This window comes from Nipponia nippon, unplaced genomic scaffold, assembly GCF_047370975.1.
Source record: "Nipponia nippon isolate SJK-2023a ecotype South Korea unplaced genomic scaffold, ASM4737097v1 scaffold_11, whole genome shotgun sequence".
NCBI lineage: Eukaryota > Metazoa > Chordata > Aves > Pelecaniformes > Threskiornithidae > Nipponia > Nipponia nippon.
Window position 1 is genome coordinate 25,140,944 of NW_028262302.1, and position 23,995 is coordinate 25,164,938.

The window sequence follows — 23,995 nt, forward strand, 5'->3', positions numbered from 1 at the left end:
CAAACATCCAACCAACGAGCCAAAAAAACCCACAGTACTTCTCCCACCCAACTGAAAGTATCAGTGCTTATTTCACACAATCTTCCCCCGTCTACCCAAGATAAATGTACTCCCACTGGTGTTTCTGCAGATGCATCACTGGAGGTACATGTGGAATACTGTGTATTTGGCATACAGATTTTACTTTTTTGATCTATTAGGTATTTTACGAGGGTGAAGAAAAGAAAAATCACTCACAAGTTGCTTGACAGAGAGAGAGAAAAAAAAAGATAATGTAATTCTATTCCCTAGAATAGACTTACTGCTCATCTGATTATCCGTAGTATCCAAGACAGAAAGTAATGGGGCAGACATTAGATCCGGGAAATTTTCCAGATGCATCATTTAAATAATAAATAGTGGCTGCATGAAAGCAAGCAAAATACTCCAGTCTGGAAAACTGTGTAAAGCATTAGTAACACAGTAGCATACGCTGCATTCCTGAACCTTTCTGGAGACAATATTTTCATTAGATTTACCAAGTCTCTAAGATGAGCTATTGATGCATTATTCAGAGTATCCTTGCAGAGACTGGGTCTTATCGGATGAGACATGCACATAAGAAACTGGATTTTCTCTGGCCTGTTTTTGATTGAGGAATGTGTGGCCTGGGTTACTCTACAGCCCCTGAGCAGGTAAAAACTGAGCTCCTCCAAGCAACTCTATTTTTGTTTGAACCAGTTCTACCACACAGTCGGTCCATGCAGCCAAAGCAGAATTTGCTTATAAAATGAGCTGATTTCATTGCTGTTCTTCATTAAATAGCCCTGGGAAATTAATTTGGGAACAGGCCTTCGCTAGGTGTTATTCAAATAATCTTGTGGCTCCCCCTGTCTCGGAGATTGTAATGTCTAAGGTAGGACAAAAACACAATGCATAAAGCTGGTACTCAAAGAAGTCCAAAATAGCAATGCATCCTTCCCCAGACTAGCTACAAGCCTGATCCCAGGTCCTCAAAAGTCAAAAAGCAGTCTTTCATCTATTTTAGCAGACACTCTTTGGGCACCATCATTGTATTTAGATCTTAACAAATAAACCAACTATTGCCGGTGTCAGAAATTTCTGGTGAACACCAGCCAGCACAGCCTGTTCCAACATACAGTGCAACTTCTACACAACCATGAACTCAGCAAAGGCTCCTCAGGAGCCCAACTCAGTACCTCCTGCAGCCTTTGCACCACGGCCGAGGTCAGGCTTCCAGCCCTGATGGCAGCAAGGCACCTACCGCCAGCCGCTCTCCTCCTCCGCCCTCCAGGACAACAAGGACTAAATGGGAGAAATCTCTTTAACAGCTGAATGGGGAAAATTGTTCCCCAGAAAGGAATAGGTTCATGGCTGCCTCAAGGAACGAGAAGGTCATTTGGTTGATAAATACAGCGCAACAGTTTTAATTACTTTAATTTGAATGTGACCAGGAAGTGAAAAAAAAAAAAAAATGGACAACTGACCATAGAATCATAGAACACCAGGTTGGAAGGGACCTTAAGGATCACCTGGTCCAACCTTTCCAGGCAAGAGCACAGTCACAATCAAATGACTGCGGCGTGGGGTTTGCTGCAAGCACCAGCAAACAGGCAGGCAGCTACCCGCTGCAATAGCTGGGGCAGGTTGTTGGTTGTTGGTTGTTTTGGGTTTTGTTTGTTTCTTTGGGTTTTTTTAATGCCTCTGGATAGTATGCCTCTGTGTATACAACTGCAGCAATCAGGGTGAATGTCAAAAAACTGCTAAGCACGATGAGGCCCAAATACGACAGATCCCAAGGCAGACAAAAAGAATATATTTTTAACCAGATCATGTCACCTGTTAGTCTTGCAGCAGGGCAAGACCCAATACAGCCCATAGTGCAGGGGTACAAGGAATAGTCACCCTAGATACCACAATACAGTTTTGGGTACCAAAAAATCCTGCCAAAGACAACGAGAGCTACAGTAAACACCACCCCTGAAGACCCAGCAATCCCATTTGCAGACAGCAGATCCACCAGTTCAGATTCAGCTTAGTAAGCCAGTCTATTTTTTTTATTATAATACTGTTTAGCTATGCTAGTTTTCTGAAGGCTTAGTGAGCAGAAATTGCTCACCAAGGTGTCGGATGAGTGCCAGACCCCAGCCTTTTCCACGCCACAGACTTGCTCAGCCCATTTCACGCACTCGTGCTCCAGGACACTGCCGCAGAACTGTCCCCTACTCATCGCGATTCGCAGAGCTGTGCCCGCAGCTCCTCTCGTTCAAACCAGCACGGGACCGGGTGTAGAAGCTTACGGCATGCTTGTAAAACCACCACCCACGCCTCCAACGCAAGACGCGCAGCGCCGACTCTCTTACTTCGTGCCTGAAGCTGCTGGAATTGCCTGCCGAATGCACAGCTGGTACTACCAACAAACCCTTGGGTTCCAACTGACTTTACCTTTGATGGCATTTCCAGGGGCTCGCTTGAAAATAAACATATCTATACTTAGATGATGTTTGAGCATTTTTCCGCCCTTTACTTCAGAGGGAAACGTAACCAACTTTCCAGTACGGAAAAATTAAAGTCTTCACTTTGCAATAAATTCTTCAAAATCAGATGCCTACTGACTCTAAAAGGTCTCTATCTATCACAATGAAGATTTAAGAAAAAACCTAATTGGGAGTTTGAGTTTACAGCTCCTACAACTTTTATTTCTTTGTCTTCTAAGTGAAGAACTCTGTTCTATCAGAAATAACAGTAGAAAAGCCAAGAAAACCCCAACCCACCAAATCAATAAAAGAAATCTAGGACCCCCTAGTGATTCTTTTTAGCCTCTTCCATCTGCTTTTTCTAAATAGCAATTTGTTTCAAACGCTGTCAGGGTGTCTCTGGGCAGGAGTACACGTCAACGGCATGTGGTGAAACAAAAATTAAAACAAAACAGGTCTGCCACAGCACGCCTCAGCTAAGATGGAAGAGCGCAGAGGTCTGCTACCGGACACTGGAGAAGGAAAAACAAAGCCTAGAAAAGTAACGTTAGCCATGAAACAGCTGTCTCTGATAAAGCCAGTCCTGACTCCAAAGGTAGAAATCAGTGATGAGTTATTCCTCCCTCTCTTCCCCCATTCCTCTCCTCCCAGATATCAGAGGGCAAACATTTCAGATCCTGGCAGCCCAAAGCCACACGTGCCCCGCTGCAACAGCGACCCGGCCGCACCCCGGGGCTCAGTGCTCCCGCTCCAAAGCGGCAGCTCCGATCCTTGCTGTTCAGCTACTGCAGTGACCAATAAAACAACCTCCGGAGTGTTTAACATCAAAACTAAAGCACTTTTATTTGATGTTTCACATAAACTGTTTCCCCGTTTAATGGTGACACACATACATAAACGGTAAGATATATCTAATTACCTATATCAGAGATTTTATTACAAATTACCCATGACATTGGTGAGTACCATTGTGAACCTTGCAGTAGAAACATCTTTAAATGCAAAGACACAAAGGCAAAGAAGCCATCCTTGGTGGGGGGAAGAGAACGGAATCAGATTTTCCCATACTACTTTCCCTGAAAACTTCCTCTTTTTAAGATGAAATCCAGGCTCCAGAGACCAAACATTTCCACTGAAAAGCGAGTACATTGGGGGATGGACTGGAGGGAAATTTTCTTGTGACAGCTATCTCAAAATACATCTTCAGTGCTCCTAAGTGAATGAGTCATAAAAAACCCCAACTCTTCCAATGGTAAAAAAAAAAAAAAGTTTAAAGGAAGAAAAGTTTGAGAGAGCACCTGGTTCTCCAGCATTTTCCTAGCACTGCAATTCTACTGCTGCTCTAGTTTTTAAATAGACCTGAGACCAGAATCAGGTACCCACATTTATTTAACACATAGATAAACATTTGCCTTTGGAGTAACTGAGAAGCCAGTGCTACTGCCTAAAGGTAAGATGAAAAAGCATGGAGAAATGAAGATGAAAGAACAAGGAGAAACGCCTTCTGCCCCACAGAAACTGTCTGATATAATTTTAAAAGAAGTGGATGTTTTAAAATGTAAAGACAGGAAACTAAAGATGAGAAAGATTTTACAGAATAAAGGACGCTTTGTATTACTCGCACCTAATATGCATTTTCTACATGTGCTATGCTGCGGGATGAATGACAGCGCTGGGATAGCACTTGCAGGCCGTGCATACTGGTTTCTGCAGGTACTGCCGTAACAATGATTTTTAGACAACTTCAGTCCCACTGCAGGGTCCTACCCAAGAAGGCACCAGCCTCGGTACAATTATTTCACGTGGAGAAAGGCTACAGACTCAAAGTACTATGGACTACAGACTTAAAGACTATCGACTTAAAGCACTGTAGCCGTAAAGACTATAGACTTAAAGAACTCTGAAACGGGACATAAACCCCTTAAAAGGCGCAAGCTGACGTATATCCATCTTCAAAGGAACTGCAAATCCAATTACACCTGTAGACAATATGTTAAAAATGTTAACAAGTTAAATAAACCTCTTCTTTTCACTGAGGAGTTATGCAAGCTAGAGATCTACATTCAACAAGACTTCACGTGTAAATCCAGTGCATGTTTGATAAACATATTTTGCACCTCATGTGAGCCCAGAATTCACCATGGGTGTCTGCATATTTCCTTTGATAATAATCAAATGCTACATTTAATCAGGTTCTCCTAACATTTGACCAGGCAGCATCACTTCAGATGAGGTGTAACAGTTTCAACCTTAGAAAATGTCAATACCAGTGCAAGACAGCAGCCATTCCTGCCTTGGCAGTAGATGCCGTCATCTGAGCTAATGCAGGAAACCGTGAATGCACTTTCAAGAGTTAAAGCAATGACTTTTTGTCATTTTTTTGTTGGTTTTTTGTTGTTGTTTTTTTTTTTTTAGTTAAAAGAAAAAGAAAACCCTGAAGCTGCTAGAGTACACCATAATCCCCAGTAGTCAAACTTCAGAGAAAGGAGGCATATTCTCAGCTGGTCTAAGTCAACACGGTTTACAGATTTCTGTCCTGTTACAGGGCAGATTCAAGACAATGATTATCTGAAAGTTCTCCTCATTTTAGCAAGCAAATGCCTGTTTTAAAATAAAAATGGGAAATGGAAAGCAGAACCTGCAAACACATTAATCCTTTGCAAGCAAAGGAAAACTAAAAGGCTACTCCATTTCTTTTCGCTCACGTGTTTCACCTCTACAAAGGATACAAGTTCTATGCTGACTTTTCTTTCTTCAGTTGTTGGGGGGCTTCCTCACGTCCCACTTTCCTCCCAGTAATATATTTAGTCATTTTAATGGCTCCATACATGTCAGTCAAGAACCATCGCCGATTATGCTGGGTAAACAGTTTGCTGCTTGTTACTCACCGCACATCCCTGCGCTATACGTTCCTGCCGGCGCTCCAGACGCCATCTCCAAAATACATGCAACCACTACCATTTGGGTGATTTTTTTTTTCCCGTCGAACTCAAAGGATTTCTGCTTAAACTCTTTCCCAAGTAGCTGCTTGAACTCATTACCCCTACGTACATAGCCGGTAACAAAAGGTTAACGTTTATTTCTAGAAGCCTTGCTCACAGGAAGCCTTCCTTCAGCACAAGGGACTTCCGTAACGCGCGCCTCTGCGAGCGGAGGGGTTGGGAGCACTCTTGGATGAGCGGGGGCACCTGGTCCCCCATTTGTCATCTTCCCGAGGTCACCCGCCAGCTGTCTGTCCTCTCAACACCCAGCCTCGCCACCGCGGTGAAGGCATTCTCCCTCGCTCAGGTTTCCAGGTCTGAACTTCCAGATACAGTAAATCAATCAGCCGTCGCAGAAACCGCTCAAACAACTGCAAGTAAGCATTTTAGCACCCTTGAGCAGCCTCGCTGCGTCGCAAGGACACTGCAGTCCTAGCTGGAATCCAGCAAAGCACTCGCTCTGCATGACTAGTATAGATTACACTTTGGAGGACTGCAGAACTGCAGCTACATTTAGGCTATGACTAAATCAGGCTCCATTCGTACTTGACCCGGAGAGGAATGTCATTGAATGCAAGGGCCTTTTCTCAGCTATGATCTCCCCTTTTTCTTTTTTTTTTTTTTTCTTTTCAGTGGCTAAAAAGACAATTAAGCCATAATTTCTGTAATTGCAAAGTAGCTCTCTTGTTAACATGCTGTGGAAATGTTGATCTTCAAATTTTTCATCTTTCCCCCTGCCCTTCAACTCCACTCTTCCTCCCGCACGCTACGTTTAGGACAAAGGTCACCAGAAGAACGTGGACATGTTTAAATAATTATTATTACTCTGAGGAAGTTAACCATTGTTTTGTAACTTACTACCTGAGTCAGGATTATTTTCTTATTTTCTTCAGGCTTATCTTTTTTTAAGGACAGGGCAAGTTCAGTCTTAAAGACATCACTGGGTCTTTCCCCACAGCTAGGGGAACGTTTCCCTGGGTTCGACTCTGGGAATACAGCACCTCTTCTGTATGCAAAAAGACAGAACACAACTTTTATTCTGAAAGACAGTTCTTTGGACACACAAATTCTTCCTTTAGGATAAAAATTCCCTACAGTTCCTCACGCTCTGCCTTTTTCCTCTGACTTCTGCACACCCCACCGCGTACCATAAATCCCCCAGTGCACGGCAAGCGATCCGTAGTGATGAACTGCGGCTTTGAGCGAGCTACATGAAAGAGATCCCTCCTGGACCAGCTTCCATGTAAACTATGCAGCTATGAAGCAAACTGAGCCCTTTCGAAACAGAGCACTCAGTCAGGAACACCTACAGAAAGAGAATGGAGATGCACAGAAACTTTTTTCTCCCTCTTTTTCAGTACATTTTGCTTGATGCGCAGTTCTGTGGCAACAGACCACAAGGACGGTCATGGCTGTACCACAACTGCAGAGCAGAGGATGGCCTGTCACAAGCAGACAGGAGATGTTTTTGCCCCAGCAGCTCTAGTAAGGACCTTGACTTTGGGCCCAAGGCTGGAAATGGACTGGCTGGCACGCTTTTAGAGATTTTTTTGCATTGAAGGACTGTGTTTTAGTCCCAGCAGGGAGGACAGAGCCCCTGCATGACTCGGGTGACAGGCATGGTCACAGCCAGGCTGCAGACCAATGGAGGTCAACAGTCTCCTTCACCCTACGGCCTCCCCCATCTACCTGCCCTGTTGCACAGCTCTGAAACGCCGCTGCAGGGCACCCATCTCACTAAGAGCGATGAGGCTGGACCTAAGGGGAAAGAAACATCACCTTCTCCCCCTGCCAGCATAAAGGACTGAGAACAGGAAAATAACACCAGAAATGCATCTACCGCAGCCACAGGCTTTGCCCCCAAATCACTTCCAATGAAAACAACCCCATCATACGAACGCAGCAAAAGCTGTATATAACCTCGGCTTTGCAAATGCTGTCTCTCCAGGTTAGCCAGTTTATTCTGTTTTCACCGTGACGCAGCATCCTCCGCTCTGACAGAGTAGCAATGAATTCATGTCGTATGATAATTCCAGTTTAATATGACTCAGAAACAAAACAGCACCAGATGCACAAGAATTTCTAGAGGGTTTTTAACCTCTGATACTGATCGGATAAGTAAGCTGCCAAACCTAATCATTATCTCAAATGTATAACTATGAGGACAGAGCAAGTTAAAAACTTCATTCATTTGAGATAAGAAGAACACAAAGTTATTTTCTTGAGGCAGTATTTGAACAGCGTAATTGTCAAAAGCAAAAAGATTGCTGTTTGAACGACACTATTTAAAGATGATGAGACTGCTCGGGTCAAAACAATGCAAAAAAACCAGCCCGCCCAGTATCACAGCTGACTAATGCTCTAATGCATTAGAACCTCTGCTTCTTCAGGTTCTGCTTGCTGCTGATCAGGCCAGCATTTCAGTCTGGTGTTGAGGATCAAGTTTACAGCTCTCAGCCATGCTGGCATTTGCTCCTCAGGAAGGCCTGGAAGAGGTGGGAAGGAGGAAAGAGAGGAGGGCAGGAGCTAGGAGTGAGGGCTTCTCCTCAAACCACGGCTGGGCTGAGAATTAGAAGCATCTACCCAAGTCTTGTGCAGCCTTTTGGCCGAGTCCTCAAATGCCGACCTGCAAAGGAACCCTTTAGCCCCACTCTGTATCACAGAGCAGTCAAAGACAGCTCACAGAGGTGGAAGGGAGAAGGGGAAAGAGTGGCTCTGTTCTCTTGAAAATATTTTTATAGGGGAATGAAGGAAAAAAACCCCACTCCTTCAATCCTAAGAAGTTTCCTCCTATCTGTCAACATATGGTAGGAGCTATTATTATTTGGCTTAAATATAAAGTATCATTTTAAGCCTATTTTTCTATTTTAGTAGTTTGACATTTCTGTTGTGAAATCTGGGTGTAATTCTCTGGATTTTATTGTCCTTCTCTGTTGTGCCCTGGTGGAATTTCTAGAAGGGAAAAAGCAGTGATGATGGGAGATTTTAATTTTACTCTTCGAAAAAGACAATGAGTTAAGTGTCTAAATGGAATCATTCTTTATTTTAAATAATTTCTGTTGAATTCATTTTTATTCTCTGCTGTTTTCAGTCTAATACAATTTCCTGAACCAGCAGGAGCACAGATATGAAAGCAGAAGTGTGCTGAGTTAGGCAGAATCCCTTGGTTTCACCTGGGGGAGAAAAGTGCTAACAGAGTTGTTATAGAGTGACATTCACAATTACTGAAATTCTCCATGGATTATCTGTATAACAACTTGATCCACCTTGCAAACTGCATCCTCAATAAACATAGCCAAAGAAGTCGTGCCTACTGATTGAATTGATTCTGAAACCCTCTGGTGCAGAAACTGCATTTTTAAATGTTCACAGAGAGTGCCTAGCAATTGAGGGGGGGTTATCATTAATAAATAATGATATTTAATAAATTATCTGGTGATACCCTGCTGAGGAGCGAACTCACATTAACACTAGGTGGCAGAAGGCTCTGTCACATTGAAGACACCTGCAAACAGATGCACTCATAGACCTAGACTTAAACTTGATAGCCGATTTTAGAAAAGCTAAGGGAAAAACAGCTGAAAGCAAAATAGCTATAAAATACCATTTTCCGTCCACTCTTCCAGTTCTAATTCTGGCTCTGACATCTTTAGCGCACATCATTTCACTGTTTAAAAGATCGTTGGCTATCCCTGAATCTGAATATACCTTCTAAACTTGAACCTTAAATCGCCTCTTATTCAATTCAGGTGACATTCTGTATGTGACAGGTGATTCTATTAAGCTTTTATTTAAGTAAAAGAGGAATTCGCAGTTTAAAGAAATAAATGGCCATTAGGGCAAGTACACAGTAGAAACATAGGCTGCTAGTTACCTTCAAAGATACTTGAAACCAAGCTTGGAGTGCTGTAGCAAGCACACTACTACAGCTGAAAGAAAACCAACAACCTGCAAGCAAAACTCATTCACAAAACTCCTCGAGACTCACTGTGGAAGGGCTCTCCTAAAAATGGCAGCTGCTCCTTCATGGAGATGCATTTTCAGGAGATGCTTTTGTAATTACATATAAAATTCCATGGTCAACTGGTTTCTTCTAGTTTTACATATTTATCCCTTTAAAAAGTGTTTATGCTTGATTTTCTTTGAGTCTGGCCGCTCTACTTTCAACTACTCTGAGTTTCTCTCTCGTCTATATCAAATTAAAATAAGGAAACAAAACATTTAACTTCCAGGAAAAAAAGATAAGTGAAGAAATATCAGCAATCACAACTCAAAGGCAGTATACAAAGAAGAATTTGCTGCATGGGCTCTAACAACCTGGATAGAAAAGAAAGCAAACAGCAATGTCAGATGTAAGGAGGAAGCCATAAACAGAGAGGAAAATTAGAAGACAAGCAGCGTCTAGATGTTGAAAAACAAAAGGGGGTGGAGGGAGAATGACATGCTATTTCCTTAGACAAATAAGTTAGAGTTGACAGCAAAGATTTCTTCTAGATCACTGTGGCTCCACTGCTTTGACACTTGCCAACCGGTAACGTCGCAGATTTACAGCGCTTGAGGGTTGGGTTCTACAAACGTAGCTGGTGCCAACGAAGAGCTCAGTAGCCTTGTTGCGGGTTATTTTGCATCTCTAGACGTGGAAGCTCTTTGTGTTTAAATATAGTATATTTTATCATTCACAGTTGTCAGCAGTGGAAATTGTCATCTAAGCAGTAAAAGATGCTGTTGAAGAAACAGGAGGGATTGGTTAGAAAGTAAAAATTACTTTGGCCGTGACAACTCATCTCACTGCCCATTTGGAGGGTAAGGGATCAAGCCACCCCTTGCAAATTGCTGCCTGAGAGTCAGAAAATCAATAGTAGGTAGGAAAGCCTACTTGCCAAGGCTACAGCCACTGCCAGCAGATTATTAATGCATCTGTCTGCATTCTTTAATGTTTCCTAAGAAGCAACTATGTTAACTGAAAAGGTGCGATGTGTCACCAGCCCTTCTCTTCTCTCCTCTTCATTTTCTCTCTATATTAAAACCTTGGCTACCAAAGAAAACAATCATGTTTCACCTCATCTTTTCCCAGCTTTTCTGAAGTTCAGTTCCTGCTCTAGAGCAATATATACAGTCTAAGTACTATCCCTGACAAGCTGTTTGACAACCCTAAGTTGCACATCTATTTTACTCCCAGAGCTTTGGAGTTGGTAGGGCTTAGATGGGAAATGGAGGCCAATTAAAATAAACACAGACAATATCAATGAATTCTTCAGAAACGCACAAGACAAGCAAAATGAAACACTACTGGCTTTTGCCCACAATTAGAATTCAGCCCATCTCACAGGCTGAACGCTCTGGCTGAGGTCCAGAAAGACACTTAAGCACATGTCTTATTTTAAGCATATGAGTAGTCGCATTGATTTTTCACTCATGCCAGTAAGAATATTCAATGCGCTTAAAGTTAAGCACATTGTTAAGTGCCTTCCTGGAGCAAGGCCAGGCTATTTAGCCGTTGCAAGAGTTAGTCTACAGAATATTTGCCATTATTTTAACTTCTCAAGACTTTCTTTGAGGTAAAGTTTTACGGTGTATGGAAATATTTCATTCATCGAGTATCACATGAGCAATGACTGGTTACAGCAACCTTCAGGGAACAAGTATTCTTCCCCTTCCCACATCTTCTGAAGCAGTAACTGGAAGGATTATCAAGACACATAAGCAAACACACCGATAAAGAAAATTAGTTTTGAAAGGGAAGCCAGCAGTCTTACTAATTTGGAAAGCAAAACTAGCCCCATACTGAAAAGCTGACAGACATATTAATTTTCAGTGAAAACTAATAAAGTCATTTGCCAATATCCCATTCCAATACCAAGTCCTGTACAGCAGCTTTGAAAAACAAGCTAATTGTTGACTGAAATGAATTATCACAATAAGCACATATTCAATTCCGTTTTTTCCTTCTTCCTTTTACATCGAGCTGAATACAAAATTCGAGGAAAGGCCCGTTAGTGTTTCCTCAAGATGATCTCACCACATCAGAGCACCTTGTAGAGATCAAAAGCACAACAAACACTACTGCTTTTTGCTACAAAGAAGCAAAAGCCATTCGCTTTGCTACAGGCAACTGGATTAATGATCTGGTTGGCATTATCCAAGTTCAGTATCATACCCTGAATAAGAAGCAGAGAAAGGTGTTTAACAGAAGGAAAGCTGTACTGGGTCCCAGCAACGCTCCCTCCACCCCAGGAGCAGAAAAGGGAGCGCATGGGAGCCTGACCACACCAGTGAGACCAGCAGGACAATATGACAATTTGCTCGTATTTTACAAGCAGACGTAGCTTTTCATTGCAGTACTTGTTTCTTCCTGAAGTGTTTAAACTTAGTAGTGAAAGTATGTAACTGACAGGGCAATATATGAACAGACAGCCAATTTAAAACTAGATCATCTCTTTGAAACCTCAGGTTGACTCACAGCTGTATTGCTCATCGTGCCTCACACCAATGCAACTCCACTGATTTCACGTTAGCAAGCCCAAACCTCATGGCGATCCAAGCCTCAGCATCTAAGACATCACTTTAGAAACTGGTGGCCTACCCTCATGGACAATCCCTGAGACCTCTGCAAAAGGTGATGACAAAGGTAGCCTGCTGACAAACAGACACTTTCTAGTGGATGCTGGTTTAGAAGTCCTCAATTTGAAAGAAATATCTCTTTTTTTATAGAGAGAGTTATTTTACATATCTTGATGCTGAGATTATTTGATGAAATCTTATCATCTTGTCATGCAGAGTAGGGCAGACAGACATAAAGGCCATAAAGCAGAGAAGCGTTGAGGCTGGAAGGCACATCTGGAGACCGTTCAGTCCAGCCCCCCTGCCCAAAGTAGGGGCAGCTCAAGCAGGTTGCTCAGGGCCGTGTCCAGTCAGGTTTTGAGTATCTCCAAAGAGGGAAGAAGACTTCACAAACTCTCTGGACAGCCTGTTCCAGTGATTGACCTCCCTTGCAGTAGACATGTTTTAATGGAATTCCCTGTATTTCAGTTTGTGCCCACTGCCTCTTGTCCTCTCACTGGGCACCACTGAGAAGAGTCTGGCTCTGTCTGCTTTACTCCCTGCCCTCCATCAGGTACTTACACACATCGACAAGATCCTTCTGAGCCTTCCCTTCTCCTGATTAAACAGTTCCACCTCCCTCAATCTCACCTCACACAACAGACACCCCAAATCCTTACTCACTCCAGTGCGTCCATGTTTCTTGCACTGGGGGGCCCGGGACTGGACCCAGCACTCCCGATGTGTCTCACCAGTGCTGAGCAGAGGGGAAGGATCACCTCCCTCGACCTGCTGGTAATGCTCTGCCTCTTGCAGCCCAGGAGGCTGTTGGCCTTCTTTCCCACAGGGACGCATCGCTGGCTCATGGTCAACTTGGTGTTCTCCAAGGCCTTCTGCGCAAAGCGGCTTTCCAGCCGGTTGGTCCCCAGCCTGCGCTGGTGCACGGGGTTATTCCTCCCCAGGTGTAGGACCTTGCATTTCTCTTTGTTGAACTTTGTCAGACCGTTTCTCCAGCTTGTTGAGGTCCCTTTGAAGGGCACCACAACCATCTGGTGCACAAGCTGCTCCTCTGAACTTTATAGCGCCTGCAAACTTGCTGGGGGTGCACTCCTTCCCATCAGCCAGGCAGTAATGACGAGACTACGCAGTACTGGTCCCAACATTGACCCCTGGGGCATACCACTAGCTCCTGTTTTGCTTTACAACCCACAACCCATAACAGGTATGTTAACATCACTAGATTGTATTGGTTTAACTAGTTCCCATTTTTAAATTAAGATGGTTAAATGAGAGCAGTATTTGAATACATGCAAGAATCAAGTCTCTTTCTGAACAGTATCTGCTGGCTTAACTCATTCTTAAAAGTGAATTTCCTTTAAGAAAAGTTCAAAAATCGTTTATGACCTCAGAGGGAAAGACAGACTTTTCTTTTTTAACTGCTTTGGTATGTAACTAACCCAAATGGTCGACTTCATTAAGAAATCATTTCTGTGGACAAAATTGCACCTTCACTTGAAGGGACGAGAGCAACAAGAAAGCTGTATTCCAGGACTGGGATTATAGCCAGCTTACGATGGAAAAACATTGAATGCTTATGGCATAATTATAATGTTACAGCATTTGCTGCCAGAATTACAAAAATTATTCTTAAAATTATGCCCTAAATAGAATGTTGTTTAGCTAAACTGAAAGCACATTCCAAGAAATGTGAAAAAACAAAAACTTACCATGATTCCAAATCTAAATTATATATACTAAGGGCTTGCTTTAATAAAAGTACATTGAGTGGCTGAATAAAGTTTCTCAAAAAATGATTTTAAAGATAATGAATGCCTGATGTCCAAAAGAGTGTCACATGAAATTTCATCACTGACTCATGTAAACTAACCTCAAATTTAACCAAATGCAACTGTGATCAATATTGTGTCAATCTGAAAATATCTGGGGCTTAAGGCAACAAAACCAGATGCAAGGATGAGTAAAAAGTTGGAATCCACAAACTTGAATGGAGTTCTTTGCCACTGAAAGGTCTGGAACAGTTACACTGACAGGGAGAAGCCAAAAGAATTAAAAGTTTTGATAGTATTGCCACATTTAGCAGGAAGAGAGTCAAGTGCACAAGAAATAAAAGGCAGCTAGTTTGTTACTGTTCTGTGTTATTTAATTTTTTTCTTTTAAAGATGGCATCCTCCCCTTTTAGGCAGTTTGGGGCATGGACTGTTCCTCCACACACCTCTAAATCACCATACAGTGTCTAGTACGATGGACTTGCATTATATGTTCCTAGGCACTTTTGTAAAGTAAACAGCAGCAATAAATAACAAAAACCCCAACCACATAAAATATAAACACTGTCAGATTTACCAACGTACTTTTGAAAAAGCCATAAGAGTTACTGAACAAAGTAAGTAGCCAAAAAGGCCAGCTACATATAGTAGAGTTGTGCTACAAAAGGAAAGGACATTGGAAACAGATTCTATGTCCACTGTGAAAACAAACCTGAAGGCAGGGTTGTGATTTCTTTTGTTCTTTTTTCCCCCAAAAAATGCTGATCACCTTGCAGCCTTAATTAACAGCAGCCATCCTCAGCCTTGATGACTTAAAGGGCTCATCCAGTGAGAAAGAAACCCCTCCAGTGGACAGAAACCTAACGTTTGCCAGCCAGGTAGGTCTTCCTAGCCTGTAAAAACTAACTCCTGGGACAGTTTTATCTTTGTTCTGCTGCAACTACCGGAGAGAGGGAGTGCGGTCTAGTTACCCAGTCTCACTACAGATGAACTTTAATATAGCAGAGAGACATAGACCCTTTTCATCGTAGTATAGATACCCTGCCGGGCATGCTAAGTGACTGTATAATGTGTGCATACACAAACATGCATGTGCATGTACTGGCCACCACTGTGCTCTGCCGTGCATCCCAATCTCAGAAGCAGGTGATATAGAATAAAAAGTTGCCTACAACAATCCCTTTTCATTGTCTTTATCATTTCTTGGCAACAGTACTTATCATGAGTTGCAGTGGAAAAAACCCACAAACTAAAAACAAAAACTGAGCTAAGGGAGGCAAAGGTATCGGAGTGGAGAAAATGGAGTTTTATGCCTCAAAACAATAACCCCTACCATGACAGCCCTGCTGGCTCCTTCTCCGCTGACAGGAAATTTCTGTAAAAGAATCATGTGGTGCTGCAACACAAAACTTCGTATCTGAGACAGGCTATAGTCCTGACCAGGGATTAACGAACAAAGTAAAAAGCCCAGTCCTCTCTCCTTTGCCTTCCAAATACTAAAAACTTAGAATGTGACAGAAACCTGTTGACTTTGACAGGGTTTAAGTTATACCAATATGAAGTCAAAGAAGCAGAACCGCTAAAACTGGCAGAAAAATAAAAAGTCTATGACTTCATTGCCTCACAGGGTCGTTTCTATAGTCACAAAAATAGGTAGAAAATCCTAGAGGACCACAGAAGGGCAATGGATTTATGAGGTCTGAGAATCCCAAAACAAAAATGCAATTGAGCTAGCTGATTTTATTATTTTATCCCTGAAAGCTTAAATAAAAGTAAGAATAAAAATGAAGCACAGAAAGCACCTACTAGAAAAGCACTGTCAGTATTGTCGTTTAGGCATGTTTCCCTCCCCGCCCCTGAAAAGTTGTCTGGCATTTAACATAATTGGGAGGAAGAATTTTCTCCCCTGGCGAAGTCAATTAACTCCACTGTATTTGTATCATCTGTCAGAGCCGAATCTGCTGTCTTCTTCATGTCTGACACAAGCTTCTACACCTACTTGACAGATCAAACAGGTTTTAAAGAAATTACTGTGCTTTAAAAGGAAGTTCCATGGCTACATCAAGTAAAAAAGCTGCAAGACAAGAGGTGAGTGATTATTATATTAGTAGAGGATAAACTCCCCTAGAATATTGAAATACAGTGTATCTTTGTACTGAAGTTTAACTTCTTTCATGCAATTTGCTATTTCATTATGAAACTCCTTTAGTCTTCAATCATCCTAAACATCTGTAGAAAATTAAAGAAGGCAATTTTCCTGCTTTGTGTTCTTGAACTGCTTAATTTCTCATATTATTAAGATATAAAAACTCATTGCTGTAACAAGAAATTTAAGAAACAGTGTGGGCCACCGCTTTAACATACAGCCATAAACAGGTATATGCATGTTTGTGCACAAACACGCACCGAAAGTTATGACCAAGCTTTTTTCTTCTTTTAAGACTATATAAAATATTAGTGCTCTATGCAACACCGTACCATGTGATGTCATTAGATTACATGTCATGCCACTCTTTGGCATCATTAAACCAAGTGCCAGATCTCATCACATTTTATGGTCACTATAACTCAAGTCCAAACTCATTTCCCATTAGCCCCAATTTAATGTTCGTGTTTGTTGTACATCAGTGTATAAACCTCCCAATTAAAGGCAGCAGAGCAGAGAAAGATAGCGCGTACAATGTGCTTAACGCAGTTCTTCAGTTAAAACGTGAATGAATACATAGCAGCATGGCGGGTAATGCAGGTGTTGAAAAAACTTCTCTATCGAAATGCATTTCCTTGTAATTGACCATTAAAAGCAACTGGACCGGGACTCCAGGTCTCCCAGATGGCAGCCAGGAACTGGGAGCACTCACTGGATGCATAATTGGGGAACAACGTCAGGGTCTCTGTGGACCTATACTTCTCAGTTTTTAAGTCCCTGAGCAGCACAGAAGAGCCTATCACAGAAGAATAACAGTCACTTTTTTTGAGGGCATGGATCTATTCTGAAGTAAAAAGCTATATTCTACTCACCAAAGGCACTCTGACATTCCAGCGAGAAAGAGGGTTTGGTCAAATAAAATTTCTTTACTAACTAAAAGCTAATAATTTCTAGTGAGTTGGGCAAGCAGAGTGCCTCACGTCTGACAGGTTGCTGATGTGATTTAAGGGAAGAGAGCAAAGGGCCATATTGATTTCTCCCATCGGCAGGACAAGCACTCTAATAAGTTGACTTTAAAGTAGCTACATAGTAGTATTGCATTATCTGCCACACAAGTGCTAAGGAGGTTTTCAAAGACTTAAATAGTATTTTGGCATATAAATCTACTACGGGCTAACGAGATGCCCTTCATGACTGAGAAATTCTTGTACTGCAAAGGTTCTATCAGCTGGAGCCACGGAAGAGCAAATACCGCAGCAGAGGCAGAGCCGGCTCTTCCCAGACCACCTCCGTGCTATTCCAACACACGCGGGAACACACGCAAGTCCGAACTGCCCCAGAAGCCATCTCAAACACAGCCCCCCCACGCTTTACCACGAGTGCAGCTTTACACAATTCCCCTATAACTCTTTATGGAGGTTAAAGCTGTATCAATGCAAATTCCTCACTTTTTGTACAAAAAGTACATTCCATTTTTTCAAGGAAAAAAAGATTTGGTAAGATTTCCACAAGAATGCTATGGGTCTTCTTCCTGAATTAGTTATCTTTTTGCATCAGAGTTGTTATCCTTTAATCCCACTAGAGTGCTAAAGCTCCCACTATATGCTCTGTCCATTTAATGCACTGCTGCTGAATATATTCCACACTGACCTATGGATTTGTTTAACCAACACTGGTCTCAAATTTCTTCACCCCAAGAACTACCACATCCCTCAGTAACTCACCTCAATGAAAAAAAAAAGATCAAGCTCATCTTTAGGTTTATAACTAAAACAGGCAGTAATTTTTTTTTTCTTAAAGTACCTCATTCAAATTAGTTTCATAGGAGCTACACCAAAAAAAAATTTAAACACAATTTACACTGATAGATCTCAAGAAGTAAGCGTAAATGGGGATTCATCATCCGATGAGGTATTTTCCCTGCAGGGATCTCATTTTATCCCAGTGATACTCAACAACTTTCATCTACGATTTAAAAGAAAATATAAAAGTCACTCCTTGTAAAATGCACAGCTGTCGAAAAATCTGAGGGGGCTGGGAAAATAGATAAATTATTCAGGCTAATCTGTAGCACTTACTCATACGGACTTCTTCCAACTAGAGACAGCTTAATAGCAAAGGTCAGGCAGCTAGGAGCGAAGAACACAGGTCACACAAGACACAGCACTACATAAATTAATACTGGAAACAACATAGAGATAATGGTGGTCAACTTACAAAACGTGAGCTCTGGTTACTTCTGTAGCTAAGGAGGTGGATACATACACAAAATAATATCAAGCAGGGGAATGGGGAGGGGGAAAAAAAAAAAAAAAAGGATTTACATATGGACGGAAGCCAAACTCCAAAGGTATTTTTGTGTGTAACTGCCGTTGAGGATTTTAGTCTACCTGATTTAACAAAGGCTATAGAGGAATCTGTGATAGGATCAGATCTGATCCATCTCTCTGCATGGTCGGCCTCTTCCTCTGTGGCTCTGCCAGCCCCTTTGCAAACAGCACCCGCCGCCCCATGCGCCGATACGTCCTTTTACACTACCGCCGTGTTTCCAACACCTTTCCTTCTCTAGTCTGATTATCCTAAGCTAGTATGTGGTTTTAATCAAGTCAGAGCCTACAGTTCATTAAAACTAGCAAGACAGACTCTTCATTCAATTAGCTGCTCTAGAAAATGTTACCTTTGTCTATTCAGTATTCAACCTGTTTTTCTGCAGGAAGTTCTCTGAGCATTAGCTTCTCTCTTCTGGGGCAAAACACCTATCTTCGGCTGCAGCTGCTAAAACAATCAATCCATTGACATGCCTACAGAAACACCTAATAATACGACAGCAGTAACAACAAGGAGTTATTACATTGTAAAGTGATATATAATGATATATGCATATACACATATGCACACACACAAACGTATATGTCAATAAAATCATTCCAGTAGAAATTACAGCTTTTCTGGGTGCACAGAGCATGCCCTCAAAGCAGTTATTCTTGATGCCCTAAGTCCTACCCTCTTCTTGGCAGAATTAATGGTACCACTGCAGTTTCTGCACCACCTTGCAAGGAAGTAGAGAGTTTTTGGGAGCTCTCATTCCCCCTACATTTACCCCCACCATGTGGCAGCTATTCTGCTGGGAGCATCGAATCCTTTTACCAGAGGAAAAGCAAAATTTTTGGAAACAGCTCATTAAGAGAAAATGTAATCAATGAGTTTACGTGTAGGTTGGAGAAGAGGGGGGAGGAAAGAAGGTGAAGGGACTCAAGGAGCACACATGCTTATTTCGATGTCTTTTTCCTAGAAATTTTGCTAAATTTAGCATGTCTTCTGAACCGTTTTTGTTTAGTTTGACTTTTTTTTTTTAACATCAGAAGTATTTTAAAGCCTCTCCTTTATTTGTATTTTTTGCTTTTCATATTGTTTTTGCTTTCTTAAGGAAACTGGCAGCAGAAATGCTGTTCTAAAAACAAGTCACAAACATTTAGCAGTGTTGCCATTTCAAACACCAGACTCAGCTAAAACTGCTGTGTGGCAAGACGATGCTGTTTCAGCTGTTGGAGCCCTCAGAAAGGGCAGAAAATGCTGAATAAAACCAAAATATAAGTCATGAGTCAACAAAAACTCTGGGATTTGTTGCAAATAACCATCCTTCAAAGCAGCCCAAAATAGAGGATGCACTATTCTTTGAAAACACCAGTAGCCTGCATTATCACCTCCACACAGCTTACGTGGCCCTCTCTACTCTAAGTAGCAAGTACTTCCCAGTGCCTAACATCGATATTTCAAAACAGATAATCCCACTTTGTAGATAATGAACCAAAGCAACAATGGGAAAGAAAAAAAAAAAAAAAGAAGGAAGAAGAAACAAAAAAACAAGGGCAGGCCCATAAGGAGCTTAGGTGTATAACTACCATAGATTTCAGAAATCTGACCCAAGCTCACCTGAAGACAGCAATGTGTTGGGGAAACCAGCTCCTCTCCGGAGGCGTAGAGTCGAGCCCTGCTGTACTTACTTGCCACCCCGTCGCAGGGCGGCTGGGCAGATGCCGACGCGTACGCTGAACTCCGTTACTGCTCCACTACCCCGTGGAAACAAGAGGTGCACACCTGCACAAGGAAGGCATGAACCAGGCCCATACGTGCGTACTGAAATCTCATGTATTTGCTATCCCCATTCACAAAGTATCTTTCTAAGAGGATAAAAATAGCATTAAAAGAAGAGACATTGATTTTCTTTTCTGATCTTTAATTCTAGGGCAGCCAGCCTGTAAAACCTGCTACCGTAGTACATATGGGCAGTTGATCTTAGCAGATAGGTCCAGACGGTTTTTCAGCATTTCTGTTTTGAAATACAGGAAAGTCAACTAACAGCCAGTAGCTCCCAGTAAAGCCAAACACCTACCGACTCAGCCAAGCTATTACTCAGACGAACAGCCTGCAGCACCAGCACGCTGCTTCGCTGCCGCGGCGCTCTGTCATACAGGTAGCCGCATTCCTTTGCTCCATTTGCAAACATCCCTGAGCCATGTCGAGCACACTCCTCGATTATATGAAAGTGCCTGGGAGCGCACACAGCTCATCCACCGTGTTGCAAAAGAAAGTAGTATCCACACACACTGCCCGAGGGTAGGAAAATTAAAGGCACATCTGTAGGCCTAATCCTGTTCCCACCGAAGCCACTACAAATCCCCTCTCTGCCAGGGCCAGGAGCAGAACTGGACCTATGTCGAACTTTTATTTGTTTTTAAACCTGCCGCCCTCAGCATCCAAGCAAGTTCAAGGGGAATTTTTCAGAATAATGTTTTGACACTAAAGCCAAAAACAAGTCAGGTGTTTAACTTCTACAGCTCTTAGGAGAAGGCAGGGAAGGAGTCTGGCGGTGTTAGCTGCGAGCCCTCATGAAAATGGTGAGGAGGGTGGCTGCACTGAATTATCACTGCTGACATCTCCGGGGTCCGTACCAGCTATTACGACACTATTGATTGCCCAGATGCTTGTAGAATTGGACACCAGTTTTATATGTTCTTCTGCTGGCCCATGCTTTTCCAAGCAGATTTAAGGACTGGATAAATTGAATTAATTCATTAGATCTAAGAAGTCTACAGATCACTTCTGGGTGAGCAAGAATGAGAGAGCAGTCTCACAAAGTCTTTTCCAACCTAAACAATTCTATGATTCTATGAAAAATCACCTTGGTGACTGTTCTTAGACAAAACTCGAATGATCAAGAAGGAGGATCCTATGGCCTAGACTCCTCGAGGCAGATTACAACTCATTCACAGGATCTTGGGAGCAAACTCCCCTACTGTGTTCACACCTTCCCAACAATACTTGTTTCTCTTTCCAGTGAGAAAAAAAAAGCAGAATGCACCTACATCATGGAATAAGGAAAAAAAAAATAGGGCAAGATTTTTTTTTTTTTCCATATTTCAGACAGTTTGCAGACTCTGTATCTGTGGGACTTTTCATTACAAAATTAACTGCGTGCTGAAGAGAATCTGGAACAGCAGAGCCTTTATGCTTCCAAGTTTTGAGATGGCCTCAGAGTGCAAACCTCCTCTTCTCTCTCATTTCTGGAATACTTTTTGACAATTAACAGAATCATTGACCACAGAGCAAGAAGTCTGCCCAATCCATCAGGGCCTAAATGTGAAAAGAGGAGGAGGAGAGAGGGAACCTTCTAACGACAGGAAGGGGAGAAGAGGTGTAGATTTTTTTTGGCTTTATTCATGAGCATTTCCTCATGACTTCTGGAAGAGAGTCAGGAAATAAAGATAGCAGCCAGAACTCACCTTCTGCATCTTTTTAAGGGAGAACTAGACAAACGTAGCAGTGGCAAATAAAGGAAATACACAAGTAACCTTCTCTATGCAAGGCAGATGCTACCCCAGCACACAGAGTTGGCATAAAACCATAGTATAGAGGTTGTTTGGGACATTCTCAATACATATTAAGAACACGACTATGCTGATATCTGCATTTTTTCCAAAGTTGATGGAAAAATTAAAGCATGAGTTGATGCTCCTGAGAACAGAGGAGTCAGCAAGAGTCCCAGGTTTAGGGGAAAGAACAAAGAGACGGAGAAATTACCTGTTATCTTGAATCTCTATTAATGTCAACAGACTCCAGAGAAGAGAGAAGAGTACTTGCACTGGAGCCAGGACCACAGCACCTTTTCTATCCTTCCAGAAAGGCTCACCTGACTTTCTGTAATGACAGAGGAGAGGTGCCTGGACACCTGCCTAGTGGACTAATGCCAGCACTAGCCAAGACGTGGGACCTCCTCTTTCTACAGGGCTTGCCCTCTTCTCGTCCTCACAGGTACGTGCATTGCTACTATCCAGCCTACAAGGACAGAGGAGACGGAAAGAAAAGAGACTACTTGGTTTTCAACAGAAGGTAGTCCTCGTGCCCTGCAGTTACACGGAGGAATAGCTGAGAGCGAGTGAGCAACCACCACCTGATATTAGCAGGGCGTTAAGAGCGTAGAGAATGTGCTCGCCTTAAGCAGCATCTTAGAAGAAACACCACCTCTCCATCACGACAGCAGCTCACTGGATCCCTCAGCCAAAAACCTATCCCTGCAACAAATCTGGATTGACGGGTCATTAAAAAGAGTAACTAAAATAGACTTTTTTTTTTTTTGGTAGAAATATTTAAAATACAGAAAAATACAACTTCTTCCAGTACAAGAGTAACCAAGCATGTAGCAAGTGTATTACATCAACTTAAATAATAAATCTAACTTGCTAATATTTTCAACACCATACTTTGTTCTCGCATACTTTTGACTTACTCTAACACTATTTTTAAACAAATCCTTTCACTGAAGAAAACATCAATATATAAAAACTCTTTTTTAAACTAATGAGTTTCCTCTTTTGCAAAGCAATTATTTTAAGTACTGAAAAGGTTTCCGTGGCACCCTCCACTTCCAAATGACAAATATCGGCAATAGCTGGATTTAAAACAAACAAAGTGAAAAGCCCAAATCAGCAGTGTTTGACTCAAGGGAAAAAACATTAAATATTTTCGAGCAGAAGAACTGAAAAACTTATTCTTACTTGAAGAAAAAAGTATGTACGCACACCTGCTGTTCTATCAATCTAAGCAGGAAACCATTTCACTGCTGCATCATAAGTAGAAGAAAAGTGCTTATTAAAACATTAATCACAGTCCATTATATTCTGACTCCATGCCAGAAGTTCCCATTACATCACTGAAAATATCTATTAACCAAAACCTGATTCTGACAAGTTACAGAAGTGTAGTGTTTAGGATTTAGTAATGTAAAAGTCAGTTTTAGAAGAACAGTTACACAATTGATTTTGCAGTGGCAAGCAAGTATAATTAATTGTTTTTGTGACATTTATTACTGCAATGGGGTTGATTTAACTGGTGTTTCTACTGTAAAATTATTCAAAAATTATTTCAAACTTCATCTACTTTTATTAAACACGTTTATTGTGAAGGTATTTAATACCCGAGGCTGGCTAAACAATTTTAAAATGTGCTGGATATACTAGTACATGTAAAACTGTGTTGTCTTGTGTAAATATGGGCCTTGTTTAGAACTCTGTCTCACAGGAAATTATGCCAAATGAAAACCATCTCCCCTTCTCCTCTCCCACTGAAAAGGATTTATGTTTTTACATTTAATACCAGTTAGGTAGAGAAACAAAAATATGGTGGCGTTACCTTCGAGCCTAAGCAATAGCTCATCTGTAAAGTTCGATTATGTTCAAACCCCTATTTGGTTATTAGAAATGTGGCCTAACTCAAATGCCCCAATTTGGAAGAGAGAAGTGAACAAGTCAATTCTGTCTGGAAGCCTGGCACTACACAGTTGTTTACCTAGAACAGTCTTTAACTAACTATTAGCAAGGCTTTAAAACCAAAGCCATGAAAATCTGTTCCTAAACATGTATATATAATCTCCAGCCAACCAACTTAATTGCAGGTACTTTCCTCAAGCCCCTGTAAGCAGCCCCACTCAAAAAAAAAAAAAAAAAAAAAAGAGAGAAATCAAAGCCATAGAGCATGATATGAAAAATGTATTATGTGCTTAACCCA

The 23,995-nt window shown here is 41.8% G+C and overlaps 1 protein-coding gene across 8 annotated transcripts in view; it reads right to left on the reverse strand.

Moving 5' to 3' along the window:
• Positions 1 to 23,995, reverse strand: part of MNAT1 (MNAT1 component of CDK activating kinase) — a 126,443-nt gene that overhangs the window by 4,605 nt on the left and 97,843 nt on the right. For 2 of the 8 annotated variants that reach the window (XR_015702384.1, XM_087747972.1), the window contains one exon: positions 6,063 to 10,180. The exons of the other annotated variants lie outside the window; for them this stretch is intronic. Coding sequence is in view for 1 of the 2 variants with exons in the window: in XM_087747972.1 (XP_087604098.1) it covers positions 10,144 to 10,180 (37 nt within the window). In the remaining variant the exon portion in view is untranslated. Of the gene's footprint in view, positions 1 to 6,062; positions 10,181 to 23,995 lie in introns of those variants that run through there. 8 annotated transcript variants of the gene reach the window in all.